Source organism: Bos mutus, chromosome 18 (assembly GCF_027580195.1).
Source record: "Bos mutus isolate GX-2022 chromosome 18, NWIPB_WYAK_1.1, whole genome shotgun sequence".
Taxonomy (NCBI): Eukaryota; Metazoa; Chordata; class Mammalia; order Artiodactyla; family Bovidae; genus Bos; species Bos mutus.
The window spans coordinates 7,409,230-7,423,879 of record NC_091634.1 but is presented as its reverse complement, the minus strand read 5'-3'; the positions used below and the strand labels follow the sequence as shown (position 1 = coordinate 7,423,879).

Genomic DNA, 14,650 nt, shown 5'->3' with positions numbered 1-14,650 from the left:
CTAGGATTCAGGACTGCTGGGCTGTAAATGGAGCTGGGATCTGGAAGGGTGGCTTTAAGTGGACGGGTCCAAGTGTGCCAGTGACGAGGAGTGGCCCAGATTCCTGAGCGAGCAGGGTCAAGTGGCCAGGGTCAATGTCCACCTCGGATTCACGTGAGAATTCCATTCTATACTGGGGATGACCCCTTCAGGAGGGAGACTTGAGTCCTGGGCATATTTTGAAGAACAGGATTACGGGGTGGGGTGGGAGGGAAGGGGTGAGTGGCGGAGGGCGGTGCGGGGGAGGACTGGGACTGTGTTCCTGGGCCTGGAATTTGTGACAGAAGATCCCCCCCCCCTCACTCCCATGAGGTTCCGTTGGTGCTGCTGCTGCTAAGTCTCTTCAGTCGTGTCCGACTCTGTGCGACCCCATAGACGGCAGCCCACCAGGCTCCCCCGTCCCTGGGATTCTCCAGGCAAGAACACTGGAGTGGGTTGCCATTTCCTTCTCCAATGCATGAAAGTGAAAAGTGAAAGTGAAGTCGCTGAGTCTTGTCTGACTCTTAGCGACCCCATAGACTGCAGCCTACCAGGCTCCTCCGTCCGTGGGATTTTCCAGGCAAGAGTCCGTTGGTGCTACACAGCCAGAATTTCAGTTTGTGTAAGCAGAGGTTTTTTGTTTTGTTTTGATAAATTTGAAGCAGGTGAAACCTACGAGTGGAGACTTGTGCCCGAGACAGGGAAGGCGTGTGAATTTTTGGTTAAGTATCCCCTCACCACGATAAAGAATCTGCCTGCAATGCAGGAGACCTGGGTTCGATCCCTGGGTCGGGAAAATCCCCTGGAGAAGAGAATGGCTATCCACTTCAGTATTCTTGCCTGGAGAATTCCAGGGACAGAGGAGCCTGGCAGGCTACAGTCCATGGAGTCACAAAGAATCGGGCACAACTCAGCGACTAACACCTTCACTTTCACCACGTATTTGTTGAGTACCTACTATGTGCCATGCAGTGAGCAAAGCAAAGTGCCTGCCTTCAGGGGCCTTACACATTCTGTCTCTTTGGCAATGAATCTAGACTCTGCTGTGATCGCCTTGGGCAAGTGATTTCATTCCCAAGCCTCAGTTTCCCCATCTGTGATATGGGAACAATAATACTCTCCCACACCAGGTAGCGGGGCCTGGTTTTAAATTAGAGAGGCGAGGCATTTGCCTGGAACAAGGGTTAAACGAGTTCGCATTCTGCTTGAGCAGTTCACGCGCTTGAGTGACAGCTCGCTCCCTTGGGGCGTGGCCACGCTTGGAAACACCGCCGCCGCGTGATGTCACAAAGCCCGGAATCTCCGCGAGAAGTCCAACCTTGTTTTCCGTTCCCTTCCCTCACGTTTACGTTTCGAAACCCCGCCTCCCCTTTGACGTCAGCACGTCCGGCTGCCTTGGTCCATAAAAACGCTGAGGGTGGCGTCACCTCTTCATGAAGTTTCCGGCCTGAATGTATTTGTATGTTTCCCTGGACGATCGTATGCCTCTTTGTCGCGACAGCGCTTGCAGCAGCCGGTGACAACTTGAGTCCTCGAGCCCGACGCCGGAGGGCGAGATGAACGCGCTGATCTCCCGAGCCGTCCGAACCTGCGATCACTTGTGGCAACCTCAGCCGGCGCTCCTGCCTCCGGGTTGACGCGCAGTCCAGAGCTGGTGAGTTGAGGGAATCGGAACACCTAGGTTCCCAGGGGTTGGGGGCTGGGACCGGACTCCTGGCCAGTTAGAAGGCGGGAGGTCAGACTTCTCAATTCCGGTGGGTACTAAGGAAGGCCTGGGAACCTGAGGGGTTCTGGAGGGGTGGGAGGAACCCCAGGGCTCCGACTTAGGAAGCAGAAAGAATTGGGAACTTGAGAGTCTTGAGGCAGACGGAGGAGGGGTCTGGGAGCCAGACTCTTGGGTCCCCAGAAAAGTAACCATCTAGGGATCGGAATTTTTGAGTTTCCAAGGCGGGGGTGGGTGATGGGAGCTGATTTGTCAGTCCTCGGGAGTTGAGAGAAGCAAGGACTAGGACTTTGTTCCCAAGAGAAGCAAGTAGAGGACCTGAGTTTTGGCTTCCTGGGACCAGGACTTACGGGTTTGAGAGCAGATGGGGCTGGGAGCTTGTTGGACTAAGGGAAGGAGAGAACTAGGAACTCCTGGGTTTTGAAAGAAGAGGTGGGGAAACGAAGGTCAGAGATGGGAGTGGCTGGGATCAGAAAAGAATGTGAGGCAGGAACTCTTACGTTGCTATTTGTGTTGCTATTTGTGTTACTATTTCCGTTGCGATGACTCAAGGTCATCATCCTCTGATGCTATTCCCTAAATGGCTTCTAAACTTGACCCCCTTTTTTTTTCCTCCCCTTTCCCCAGCCCAGACAGATGGCTCCAGGCCAAATGCCCTATCAGCCTGCCCCCTGGAGAGGTACCCACCCCCTCTTCCTCCTGTCCCCACTGATGGGCCTTCTCAGCCGGGCCTGGAGCCTCCTGAGGGCCCCAGGACCTCCAGAGCCCTGGCTAGTGGAAGCAGTAACCGAAGCAGATCAGGGAGGAGCTGGCCTGGAGGATGAAGCAAAGGCTTCTCTGGCCACCTACCATGCCCTCTGGGGCAGGCACCCTCAAGAGGAGACCAAAGACAGTGGAGCGGCTGAGGAGGACCGAGAAGCCTCCCCGGGGGCCTGCCCCAACCTGGAAGCCAAGCATTCTCTTCCCGAAGCCTGGGGACTTTCAGATGATGATGATGAAAAGTACGGTGGGGAAGAAGCAACTGGTGTCCCTAGAGAGCAGAAAGAATTTATGGATGGCCAGCCTGCTCCCCTGCCCCTCAGCCTTCTGATAAGATCTCTGCCAGACCTTCCTGGGGAGGAGGAATCGAAGGAAGAAGCCGTTACTGGAGGTGGAGGTAACGAAGTGACCGCGTTCTCTTTTCCTCTGTCACACTGGAAGTGTTGCCCAGGGGAGGAGGAAGAAGAGGAGGAAGAGAATGGAGAAGCTGTTAGGGTGTGCCGCCCGGTGAATGGAGCCACAGAAGAAAGAACAGAGACTGAAGCAGCCACGAAGACCTCCATGTCCCCCTCATCTGTAGGCTCCCACCTCAGGGCCTGGGAATGTTGTTCGGGAAAGGAGTCTGAGGAGGAGGAGAAGGACAAACAGGCTGAGAAAGGAGATGCTGACCCAGGGCCACACTTCACAAGTCTAGCCCAGAGGCCCTCTCTCAGGACCTGGCAGCATCCATCCAGTGCGATCACAGAGGAGGAGGAGGACCGTGATTCAGAGGAAATGGGGGCTTCCTCTTCCGTCCCACTCACAAGTGCCTTCCTGAGCGACTGGGTGTATCAACCAGAAGACACGGAGGAGGAGGATGAAGAGGAGGAGGACTGTGATTCAGAAGCAACTGAAGATGAGGGAGAAGCTGAAGTCTCCTCTGCCACCCCACCGACAAGTGCCTTCCTGAGTGCCTGGGTGTATCGACCAGGAGAAGACATGGAGGAAGAGGAGGACTGTGATTCAGAAGCAACTGAAGATGAGGGAGAAGCTGAGGTCTCCTCTGCCACCCCACCCCCAAGTGCCTTCCTGAGTGCCTGGGTGTATCGACCAGGAGAAGACATGGAGGAAGAGGAGGACTGTGATTCAAAGCTGAAGATGAGGGAGAAGCCAAGGTCTCCTCTGCCACCTCTCTGACAAGTGCCTTCCTGAGTGTCTGGGTGTATCAACCAACTGAAGATGAGGGACACATCTCTCTGACAAGGCGCCTGGGTGTAAGACACAGAGGAAGAGGAGGACTGTGATTCAGAAGCAACTGAAGATGAGGGAGAAGCCGAGGTCTCCTCTGCCACCCCACCCCCCAGTGCCTTCCTGAGCGCCTGGGTGTATCGACCAGGAGAAGACACGGAGGAAGAAGATGAGTATGAGGACGAAGATAATGAATCAGGAGCAGCTGACTTGGGGCCCAGCCCCTCCCTTCAGACCCAGAGTGCCCTCCTCAGGGACCAGATTTATCAGCCTGGAGAGAAAACAGACGGAGGAGAAGCTGCTGAGAAGTGGGGAGAAGCTGAGTCCTGCCCCTTCCGAGTGGCCATCTATCTACCTGGAGAGAAGCCCCCACCTCCCTGGGCTCCTCCTCGGTTGCCCCTCCGACTGCAAAGACGGCTCAAGTCTGCACAAACCCCCACCAGGCATCAGGACCTTGAACCTCTCCTGAAGACCAGAAAGGTGGGTACTGAGAACTTAGATTCTTGAGGTTAGGGAGGAGAGGGCTGGGAGCTGGCACTCCTGGGCCTGGGGACCAAAGGACTGGAGGCCCCGACTCCTGGCTCCCCCAACTTGCAGAGGGTTGCATGTGAGCTCCATTGGGAGGGCTGTGTTCACGTTAATGCAATCCTTTGCAAGAGGCTGGCCCCTGTGGGAGGAAGGAGCCTCTGAGCTCATGTCAACCCCAGGGCCCCACCTCTACCTTCAGTGAGTCAGCTGGGGAATCACTTGGCAGGCAAGATAACAAGCCAGATGACAAGCATTGTTGTGCAACTCATTTTTGTTGTTGTTGTTTCTCTTTCTCCCCACCTGCGGCCCTCTGGATCTTGTGTGTGTGTGTCTCCCCGTATCTGTGCCCGTCCATCTCCAGGTGCGCTTCTCTGAGAAGGTCTCCATCCATCCCCTGGTTGTCTGGGCAGGACCGGCTCAGGCCGCCCGCAGAGGCCCCTGGGAGCAGTTTGCCCGGGATCGAAGCCGCTTCGCCCGACGCATCGCCCAGGTCCAAGAGGAGCTGGGTCCCTACCTCACCCCTGCTGCCCGGGCCAGGGCCTGGGCACGTCTCGGGAACCCTCCCACTTCCCTGGCCACTGTCCCTGCCCCTACCCAGACCTCACCGATGTCCCCCATCCAGGCCACGCCCTTGAGCCACGCTCTGGCCTCTCCCTCCCCTCCCTGTGTGTCTCCTAGCCTAGACCTCAGTGGGAGGCGTGGCTAATGTGAAGTAGTTTTTGTGTTAACTATTTATTTATTTGAATGTAGGTTTATATAATAAATAAAGCTTTTTGTAGTAAGTAGCGTCTCCGTGTGTGTCTGAACTGACAGCATTCACTACTCCTGAGTCCCCAGGACGGTTAGGGGAATACATAAAGGCCAGCACTTTCATGGAAGATAAACTACATTTCCCATCATCCCTTAAATCTGCCTCTTCCCATCCTGAGGCTTCTTTGAACCAAGGACTGGTGGGTTTTGTCGGGTTTCTTTTTTTGTGTTTTTTTTGGCTTCTGCCTACATTTTATTAAACCTAGGACAGTTATATCCCCAAAGGGTCTGGGAGCTGAACTCACTAATTCCTAAAAAAGGGTTAAGCTCCAGTTTTCTGTGTGCTCCTTAAATACAAAGACTTATCCTCCCTACTGGCAGATGTAGTGAGTTCCCCAAGACTTTTAAACTTATAAATGTACCTGATTTCACATTTATAAATCCTATGTCCATAAACTGTTTCCTTATCTGTAAAATGCGGCTAACAACTGCACATACCTTAAGAGCTTGTAAGATCCCAAAATAAGTCATAATTAAAACAATGTTTGTTAACCTGTTCAGTGTTGGCTACTACTGTAATTATTCTTTCATCCACACATGCATGTCAATTACCCATCCTACTTATTGCGCCAACTTCAAAAACTCTTCTCAGCAGTTCAAACAAGAGTGCTCCAAATGTCCTGCACCCGGTCCAGCCTCATACCCTGCGCCTCCCCACTGGTTCCCCAGCAAGCTGATGCTACACCACCCTTTCCGAAAACCACTAATCCCCCTTCCACCTTTGTATGAGCCGCTGCCTTATGTAGCTCGTCCCTGACCTCTCTGGCTCAGCTAGCTCCTTGTGGTTATTCAGATGTAGCATAAAAGTATATATATTTTAGAGATGCCTTGCTCTGACCCAGCCACCTTATATTTTCCTCCTTTATAGCAGGCGAGCATTTTGAATTTTTGTTAAGACCCATCCCCCATGATCAGACTATGATTTCAGGAGAGCAAGTGTTGCCCACAAGCCCACTCCCTAGGGCACAGAACAGAGCGCCCAGGCGCCATCTAGTAAGTATTGGTTATTAGTAAACTCATGTAAAAAAAGGCATGCTGAGGCCCTTCCTTTAAATGAGCAGGCACAGAAGCTGATGAGAGTTGTTTATTGAATTTACTCACATGCCAGCTTCCCATCGAAACTGGACAAGCAGATGGCAAAGGCTTGGAGCGGGCAAAGTGGGAAGCGGAAGTCCATGGTGAACGTGTCTGGGGCTACACGACCAAACTGGAGCACGAGGTAGTCCGCTGAAGAGGAAGTCAGGAACTGAGGGTGTGTTATTTCCCTGCCGCGGGCCTCTGAGCCGCGAGAACTACGGCTCCCGAGAGGCTGTGCGGCGCCCTTATTCCGCCCAGAATCCCGGAAGTGTGTTTACAGGGCCCTTAGCCGAGTTCCCTGGTGGCTCAGACGGTAAAGCGTCTGCCGGCAATGCCGGAGACCCAGGTTCGATCCCTGGGTCGGGAAAATCCCCTGGGGAAGGAAATGGCAACCCACTCCAGTATTCTTGCCTGGGAAATCCCATGGACAGAGGAACCGGGTGGGCTACAGTCCATGGGGTCGCAAAGAGTCGGACACGACTGAGCGACTTCACTTTCAGCCATGTACACTACACTTCCCCATAGGCTTTGCAATAGCGTGGAGTCGGCCCTCCCTGCAAAAACGCTCAAGTGCTAATGGGACAAGTACTTTTCCTCCTGCCCCCTTGCCAAGGTAAACCGTTTCCTAGGAGCTCACGGTCATCCGGATGAACGATCTGGAAGTTCTTGACCGAGGCCCGTGTGACCCGACCATGAAAATTGAGCACGTAGGCGCCGCTCTCATCGTTCCACGATGGGGCTTTATTTTGCAGCAGGACCAGGCCCTGGCTGGCCCCCCGTTGGAGGCGACTCAGTAGCGATTCTTGTTCCTTAAGGGTAAAGTAGGAGGCGTGGTTAGCCAACTACCAACCAGCTTTTTTCTTCTGAACGCAGAATTTTGAGTCCCTAGTTTTCCCTTCCTAAGACATTTAAGTCTGACAAAATCCTCCAGGCTTATGTGACCTTATGCAACCCATCGGCCCCCTCTCCTCTTAGCACCTGTGGCCGGTCCCCTAGACCTTCCTCCTCCACTGACCCAGAGATTCTCAAGTTTGGTGGACTCACATTTTGTGGCTGGACACAGATTCTCTGGTTCTGGGCGTTGATTTCCGGAATAATAACATTCATTTTCCGGGGCCCTCGGAATCCCAAGACGTTGGTCTCCTGAGGGTGGTATGCTCTATTTGGCCTGCTTCTTTCTCCCTCCCCACCGTTCTACTCCTCTCTCTCATCCGCCCGGACACTCACATAACATACAGCCCCCAGCTCCTCCCTGATCCGAGCTGTCTCCGGAAAAAAATGTTTCCTTTCCGGATTCACCCCATTGTCGAAGATGCTGAACTTGGTGCCCAAGACATTAGATCTGCTCCAGGAGGGAAATGGTCAGAATAAAAACAATAATTATTTCTGTTTTGCTTTCCCATGTCATCTCATCAAGTCTTTCGATCCATCCTCTACATAAGACTCTTGTTCCATCTACCAGTCCCAGGTCCCTCTCTTCCTCTGGGGAGAAGGATTTTTAGGCTCCTGCCTTGGGCCTTTAGCAACGCTCTTCCTCTAAGACAGAACTCACATACACGAGCCCTCTTCTGTCACAGGAACTTAGAAGTCCCAGCTCTCTGCTGCTCAAGAAGTCAAATGTCTTTAATGCCAGCCTTGCCTCCGAAGTCTTCAGTTCTATTCCCAACCACCCTGGAGTTAAAACTTGAAGGACTACATAACCCATCAGTCCCTACGAGAAAAAGTTCTAGAACAGGTGGAACTTGTACCCTTGGACTGCTGGGAAGTGTAGTTCAATTGTCCCCTTCCTCCCACCCCTTGCCACCTGTTTAGCACACACATCAGAACTCTGCCCACCTGACTTTGCCCACAAAATTGTCCCCATCCCGAGACAGGTCTGTAGGGTCCAAGGAGATGAGGTAATTAGAGGTTTTGCTCCTTTTTCTCTTGCGCCCCGCCAGAAGGAAGTGCTGTGGATGTGATAAATAGCCCATTAGAATCGACTTCTGATATTTGGCTAGAGCTAGGGGTCCAAAACACCGGGGCTTCCCTGGTGACGGTGGTGCTAGTGGTAAAGAAGCGACCTGCCAATGCAGGAGACCTTAGAGATGAGGGTTCAATCCCTGGGTCAGGAAGATCCCCTGGAGGAGGTATGGTAACCCACTCCAATATTCTTGCCTGGAGAATCCCATGGACAGAGGACCCTGGTGGGCTACTGTCCATAGGGTCACAGAGTTGAAAAGGACTGAAGTGACTTAGCGTGCACACAGGGGTTCAAAAACAAGGAAATACCATGTCCCAAGACAGAGGAAAGGGTAATGGAGCAGTAAGTGTCCTAAGGCTTGCTGGAAAGGAAAGGGAATCAGTCCTGAATATTCATTGAAAGGACTGATAACTGAAGCTGAAACTCCGATACTTTGACCACCTAATGCAAAGGTCTTCTTCATTGGAAAAGACCCTGGATGCTCAGAAAGACTGAAGGCAGGAGAAGGGGATGACAGAGGATGAGATGGTTGGATGCATCATGACTCATGGACACGAGTTTGAGTAAGCTCTGGGAGTTGGTGATGGACAGGGAAGTCTGCCGTGCTGCATTCCATGGGGTCACAGAGTCGAAAATGACTGAACAACTGAACTGAGGCTTGCTGGTAGATGCAGGGTGTCAGCTGGGTCCCGAAAGGGGAGTTTCATTTCACATCTTAATATCTCCCCCTAATCCTTTGGATATTGGGCCCAGGGCTGAGGGAAAGCCAAGGCAGGGGGTGAACTTGCCTGGCAGGCAGGGCCTGGCTTTAGAATAGGGACGGGCCTCACTTGGAACATTACAGCAGGACTTCAGTGTTTCATCTGTGAAAACCCTGTCTGGCACTGAGTAGGGGAAAAGCCTCTTTCTGGGGGAGAATGAATAATTGAGAGGCGGTCACACGTGAGAGAAATGACCTGACTCAAAGGGGCGTAGCTTGGCTATCAGTGGAAAATCCACGAAGGGAAAAGCTTAGCTCCTGAGAGAGGCCGGGACCTGTCTCAGGATTGGGGGGGACTAGGGCCTAGATTTGGACCAAGTGAGAAGTGAAAGTCGCTCAGCCGTGTCCAACTCTTTTCAACCCCATGGACCATACAGTTCATGGAATTCTCCAGGCCAGAATACCCGTTCCCTTCTCCAGGGGATCTTCCCGACTCAGGAGTCCAACCGGGGTCTCCTGCATTGCAGGCAGATTCTTTACCAGCTGAGCTACCAGGGAAGCCCCAACAAAAGGTGGCCAATACCTGGAGGGTCTGTAAGGGGTGGGGTTTGGGACTCTGAGGGGGCGTGGCCTAGCTGTGATAAAGGCCAGCTCAATTCGAAAGTGGACAAGCCTGGGTTATGGGATGGAGAGGGCCTATGCCACTGGGCTCTGAGAATAAAGGAGCCCAGTTCTCTGAAGGGCAGGGCCTGGCGTTGGAGCTGATTAGTCCTAGTTCAATGAAGAGCTAGGCTTCGATTCGCCTAAGTCTTGACCTCACTCAGACCCTGCGAGGTGGGACTTGTTTCCAAGCTGCCAGACCACACCTTTAGGCCGTCGGCCGCCTCCAGGTAGAGATAGTAGAACGGGAACATGCCCTTGTCTACCCCGCGCTTGTCGCGGCTGATGCGACATTGCACCGTGCGACCGCGCATCGCTGGCCGCAGCACATATGCTCTCATGTCCTCGCCCAGCCGAGGGCCTGGGGCGCAGGGAGGCGTGCGGGGCGAGTTCCCCACATCGCCGCTGCCCGCGCTGCGCGCGCCCTCGGACACCACTTCGTCGGCTGTCCCTGGGGATTTCCTCATGGTAAACTCCGGCTCCTCTTTCTTCTCTTCGAGGTCTTCGCCCTGGCCCACGCACCAAATTCAAGTTGAGAGACAGCTGAGACTCGCCCTCCTCAGCCCGCTCACCCTCCCCGGCTCCCTGCTTTGCCAACTGATGATTGGCCATCCCAGCTCTGTCTCTCGACCAAGTTTCTGTCTATTGGTCAAATATTTCAGCCGCCTGCTGATTGGCCAGTACGTTCAATTCCCAAGCTCAAACCCCAAGATCGCTTCATTTGTTGATTGGCCAGTAACATTAGCCACACCCATTTCACCTACCAATTGGAGAATCCTCTTGAAAGTACTGCCCATTCCTTTAATACCCGTGTTCACCAGGTCTATATATTAACATATAACACCGCCCAGATTTTCTCGACTGAAACTATCTCGCTTTCATTCATACCAAAATGAGTGCCATCTGGCCCTTTCCTATCACTATTTCACCCTCTCCAAAGCTCACTGCCTTTTGGTGGGCTGGGTTTTAAGGTATATGCTCACATCAATTCCGATCCTCTAGGTTGAAAATAAATGCTGCACACAAAGAACTTCTGCTAGCCCAAACATAACAGGTTCCACCCACCAGTAAAAAGGGCCCTTGATTAGACTGCAGAATTTTAGCGCCCCGCGAGCCTGAGACTAGCCCTCTTTCTCCTATATCCTTATTGGCTGTGCCACCTCCCACCTTGTTGGAGGCCAAGTCTCCAAGGCCACCGTCACCATCCATTCCAGGGCTTGATCTGGCACTGGGCACTTCGTATTCAATTCCAACATCCTGTAATTCGCTCTCGTCCTCAGCACTGGTGCCTAAGGGGTAGAAAAAAGCCCTGAAAAGACTGAGCTCAGGGCACCTGGGACCCAAGAGCTTGGGACAAGGTCATCAGTGCTAGCTGGAGAAGCTCAGAACTCCTAGGTTTCCGACTCCTACTTATTTATCATCAACCTCACTTGCCAGATTCTTCTCCTCCTCTATGTGCACAGGGGTCTATACAAGTTGAGAAGTCTGTGACTGCCCTGGATCTAAGGACAGGGAGGGGTTAAAGTCCTCTCTTTCCTTTGTCCCAGAGAGAGCATCCGCGAGACTGGGGAACTAAAATGGGAGGAGGGAGCAAATTTGGGGTTATAACCCAGAGTCCTGTTATTGAAATCACTGGTCAAGTCATGAGAATAAAAGGAAATCTCCCTACCATTGAATAGTATTAAGAAAAAGGAATGAAATACTGATAATGCTATAAAATAGATGAACATTGAAAACATGCTAAGCCAAAGAAGCCAATCACAAGAAATTATATACTGTATTATTCTATACATGAAGTGTCTAAAGAGAAATTAAGTTAGTAGTTATTAGGTCTGGGAGAAATGGGGGATGGGGCAGTGACTGATAAAATGTATAGCGTTTTCTTTTGTGGGTAATGATAATAGTCTAGAATTCATTGTGGTGTGTGTTGCACATCTCAGTAAATACACTGAAAACCATGGAATTGTAAAATTTTAAATGAGTGAATTTGTATAATATGTGAAATACATCTCAACAGAGCTATTACAAAAAAAAGGGGGAGGAAGTGCCAAATGGACCAGGGCACCAGATTTCACCCAGTGTCACAGAAATTACCAGATCGTTGGCGGGCTGGCCAGCCTTTGCGCTGCAAAAGAGTCCCCGGAGGCTCTTCACAAGGAGGTGGCGAGGCAGGAACATCCTCCACGGAGACTTCCTCCAACTCCAGATCAGAACTGCCTGGTAGTCAAGAAAGGGAGGAGAACTGGAGACTGGGATTTTTGAATACCAGGGAAGGAAGAGGGCTGGAGATGCAGATTCCTGGGTATTGGAGGAGAAGTTTCATGACCTGGACTCCTGGCGGTGAAGCATATCCGGGCCCGCGGGGGCCCTTTGGAGACATCAAGGACTGAGTGGTTCTAGACTTCTGGGTTCTAGGGGGAGTGGAGTTCTGGGGTATCAACTGCCCAAGGATTTGAGATTACCTGCTTCTGTCGGCGGTAACAGAGGGTCACGCTCGCCACTGCCATCTCCACCGCAGCTCACGGTGCCCAGGATACCGTGGGATCCAGGGCACAAATGCGCTTCTGGCACATTCTCCTGAAGGAAAGGGTTCCTGGGGCCTGGAAGAAGGTGTGGCGAGGCCCATTAACACGAAGCATAAAATCCTGGTCCTCTGAGAAGATCCGCCTCCTCGCTGGTCTCCCAAACCTCGTCCCTGATTGACTACCCAAACCCCTGAGACCCACTCAGAACCCGAACCTCAAGTCTCAAAGAAGCACAGTCCTACCACTAAACTGTCGCGATTCCGTGTGTAAACAGTCCCACGCGGGCTCTCCAGTAAATCGGCTTTCAATTACCCAGGCCTGGCCCCGGGGCTTTGCCTACTTCAGCCCTCCAGTTTCTTAGGAGCTGCGTCCCGGCGCTTTTCCAGGCACCTCCCCCAACTCTCCCAAGCCCACGAGTTCCACGACTCCTTAGACCCCGTCCCCGCACTCTTTGGGCGGTCCCCGGCTCTCCCAGGCTCCACCCTAGCCGAATCACAGATCTCTTTCGGGGCCCACCTCTACTTGCACCATACCCTGCACTCTCGATCTCTCTGGCCACGTCCCCGAACTCTCACAGGCCCCGCCCCCGCGCTCTATCAAAGCGCCCCCACCCTCCACGAGCTCCACTAGGCCCCTCCCCTCTAGGCCCTTTAGCTCCACCCGCCATCACACACCCACAGGCCCCTCCCTCCAGCCTGTGCTCCTGCCGGACTCCGGGCACCTTTCCTCACCGCTGTCAGCCGAGAAGCGTTCCTCCCGCCGCCTCGGTCTCCGCGGCCGCACTGAAGCGTCAGGATTGGCCTGAACCATGAGGGGCTCTTGGCGCTTCCGTCGCTGCTTCTTCTCAAACAGACGCCACTGCGGGAGCGGGAAAGAGGTGGGGTGGGGGGTCTAGGAACCGAACCGGAAGACTGGGGTGAAAGGGGACCTGGGGCAAGGGGAGTCCTTGCATAGGTGGGAGAGTTCCAGGCCTTCAGTCTCTCAGCAACTCCTTCCATAGAACCCTGAGTCCTGGCATCCAGGCCCCTCCTCCCGAAGGACCTAGAAGTCCTAAGGACCCAGAACTCTTGTTCCTTAGAAATTTCAGAGTCTCGTCACCAAGATTTGCTTCCTGAGGATTCCGAATTTCTGTTTTCTCGTTTCCCAATTGCAAAACTTGAGACTACGAGAGACACAACGAGGACCACTCCCAGAGCAAGTCCTGGGGGTGGGACTCCTGAGGGGGTATGGAAGATAGAAGGGGAGGGTTGGCAGGATTCCTGGGCACAGTACCTGCTGTTCCAGCTTCTGCAGTCTCATAGCGGCTAGCTCATCTCCCAGGGCCCTGAGAGAGGTGCAGGCTAATAGTGACAGCAAGCAGGGCACCCCCGTTGCCCAAGAGCCCTTCCCCTTCTTCCCGCTGCCCAACTTAGGGTTCTGAACACTTGTGAGGTCACAGAAGAGATAGAACCTGAGTCTGCTCCGCCAGTGCTTAAGTTCTTTTTCCCTGCACTGGCCTATCTAGAGTCCAGGGGTCAGAGATCTCAAGCCCCTCCTATCTCAGGACTCAAAGCCCCCAGCCCTTCCTCTTTCAGACCCAGGGGTCCTCATCTGTAGCTCCCTCCGGTTAGGTAGGTAGGACCCAGAAGTCCAAGCCCCCAGCCCCTCCCTGCAAGGCACACATCATTAGGAGACCAGAGCTGCTGAGCAGGTGTGGGCATAATCCACAGCTGCTGTGGAGGTGTGCTGCCCCCTCCATCTCTACCCTTGCCCATCCCATTTCCCCCACTTACTCTTTCTTCCATGTATCACTTTCCCGAGACATTCTGGAGAAGCAAAACAAGGAGTCAGGAACCAGACCCAACATCCCAATAGGCTCTGCCCTCCAACACCTGATCTTAAGCTTGAGATTTTCTCCTGGACCCAGGCAACCCAAATTCCAGTGCTAATATTAGTTAGGGACCCTGAAGCCTGTTCCAGCTTTCACCACTATCAGGAGCCCAGGAGTCCAGCTTGCTCTTCTCCCAATACCTAACTCTCTCCTTCACCCAGACATGAGAACTCAAGACTGGACTCCAAACACCCCATCCCCAGTGATCCCAGACCCTCAGTACCCACCTGCCTGGGATCCTGGAGACCTCTTCTCCTACCTGGAGAAACTTTTCACATTCACACCTCAATTCCTTGCCTGTCTGGCCAATTTCTAAACATAACTGACCCTCTCTTTGGAAACCAGGGACATAATCTCTGGGTCTCTGGGAAGTAAGCAGGGGAGAGAAGAGGGCTTAGAGGGAGGACGGGGGATTCCCTTGGAACCTGCCCTAATCCCCCTCCCTTCTGACCCCACCCCGCGCTCTACTTCCAACAAAGCAATGACCTTTGGCCTCTGCTGCAGCCAGGCAACCCTACTCCAGGGGTTCTAAATTGGAAGAACGTGCAAGTGTTCCTTAAAGGGACCTTCGAGGGGCCTCGTCGCAAGCTCTTTTCTCTCTTACATAAGAAAGTTATAATGTGACCTGTGCCAACTACTATCGATCTGTAATTTACAGCCACGTCCAGGCGAGAAAATAAATGAGAAAACTACAACTCCCATGAGCCAAAGAGGCCAAGATGCCCGCGGAAGTAGACTTATTTTGCCCCGGTCGAGAGGGAGTTGTAGTTCTCTTTGAAAGTCTCCGTTC

The 14,650-nt window shown here is 53.0% G+C and overlaps 2 protein-coding genes across 3 annotated transcripts; one reads left to right on the top strand and one right to left on the bottom strand.

Moving 5' to 3' along the window:
- The first annotated feature begins 1,430 nt into the window (after positions 1-1,430).
- PPP1R15A (protein phosphatase 1 regulatory subunit 15A) lies at positions 1,431-5,037 on the top strand. The gene is given in 4 exon segments (XM_070387367.1): positions 1,431-1,672; positions 2,369-3,620; positions 3,879-4,207; positions 4,617-5,037. Coding segments are annotated over 3 exon segments (1,917 nt in total). The 5' UTR covers positions 1,431-1,672; positions 2,369-2,377; the 3' UTR covers positions 4,962-5,037.
- Positions 5,038-6,141: 1,104 nt separating this feature from the next.
- On the bottom strand, positions 6,142-14,614 carry TULP2 (TUB like protein 2). Of its 2 annotated transcripts, XM_005895376.3 has the most exons (13): positions 14,088-14,614; positions 13,763-13,795; positions 13,263-13,314; positions 12,722-12,848; positions 11,928-12,065; positions 11,560-11,682; positions 10,633-10,754; positions 9,672-9,974; positions 7,979-8,091; positions 7,370-7,484; positions 7,187-7,285; positions 6,780-6,951; positions 6,142-6,292 (listed from the first exon to the last, which is right to left on the bottom strand). In XM_005895376.3, exons 2-13 carry the CDS (start codon positions 13,792-13,794, stop codon positions 6,159-6,161), a joined length of 1,530 nt encoding a protein of 509 aa, XP_005895438.2. In that variant the 5' UTR covers position 13,795; positions 14,088-14,614; the 3' UTR covers positions 6,142-6,158. The 2 variants fall into 2 exon arrangements, with proteins under 2 accessions (XP_005895438.2, XP_070243459.1); XM_070387358.1 differs by having other exon boundaries at positions 13,763-14,614.
- Positions 14,615-14,650: the final 36 nt, after the last annotated feature.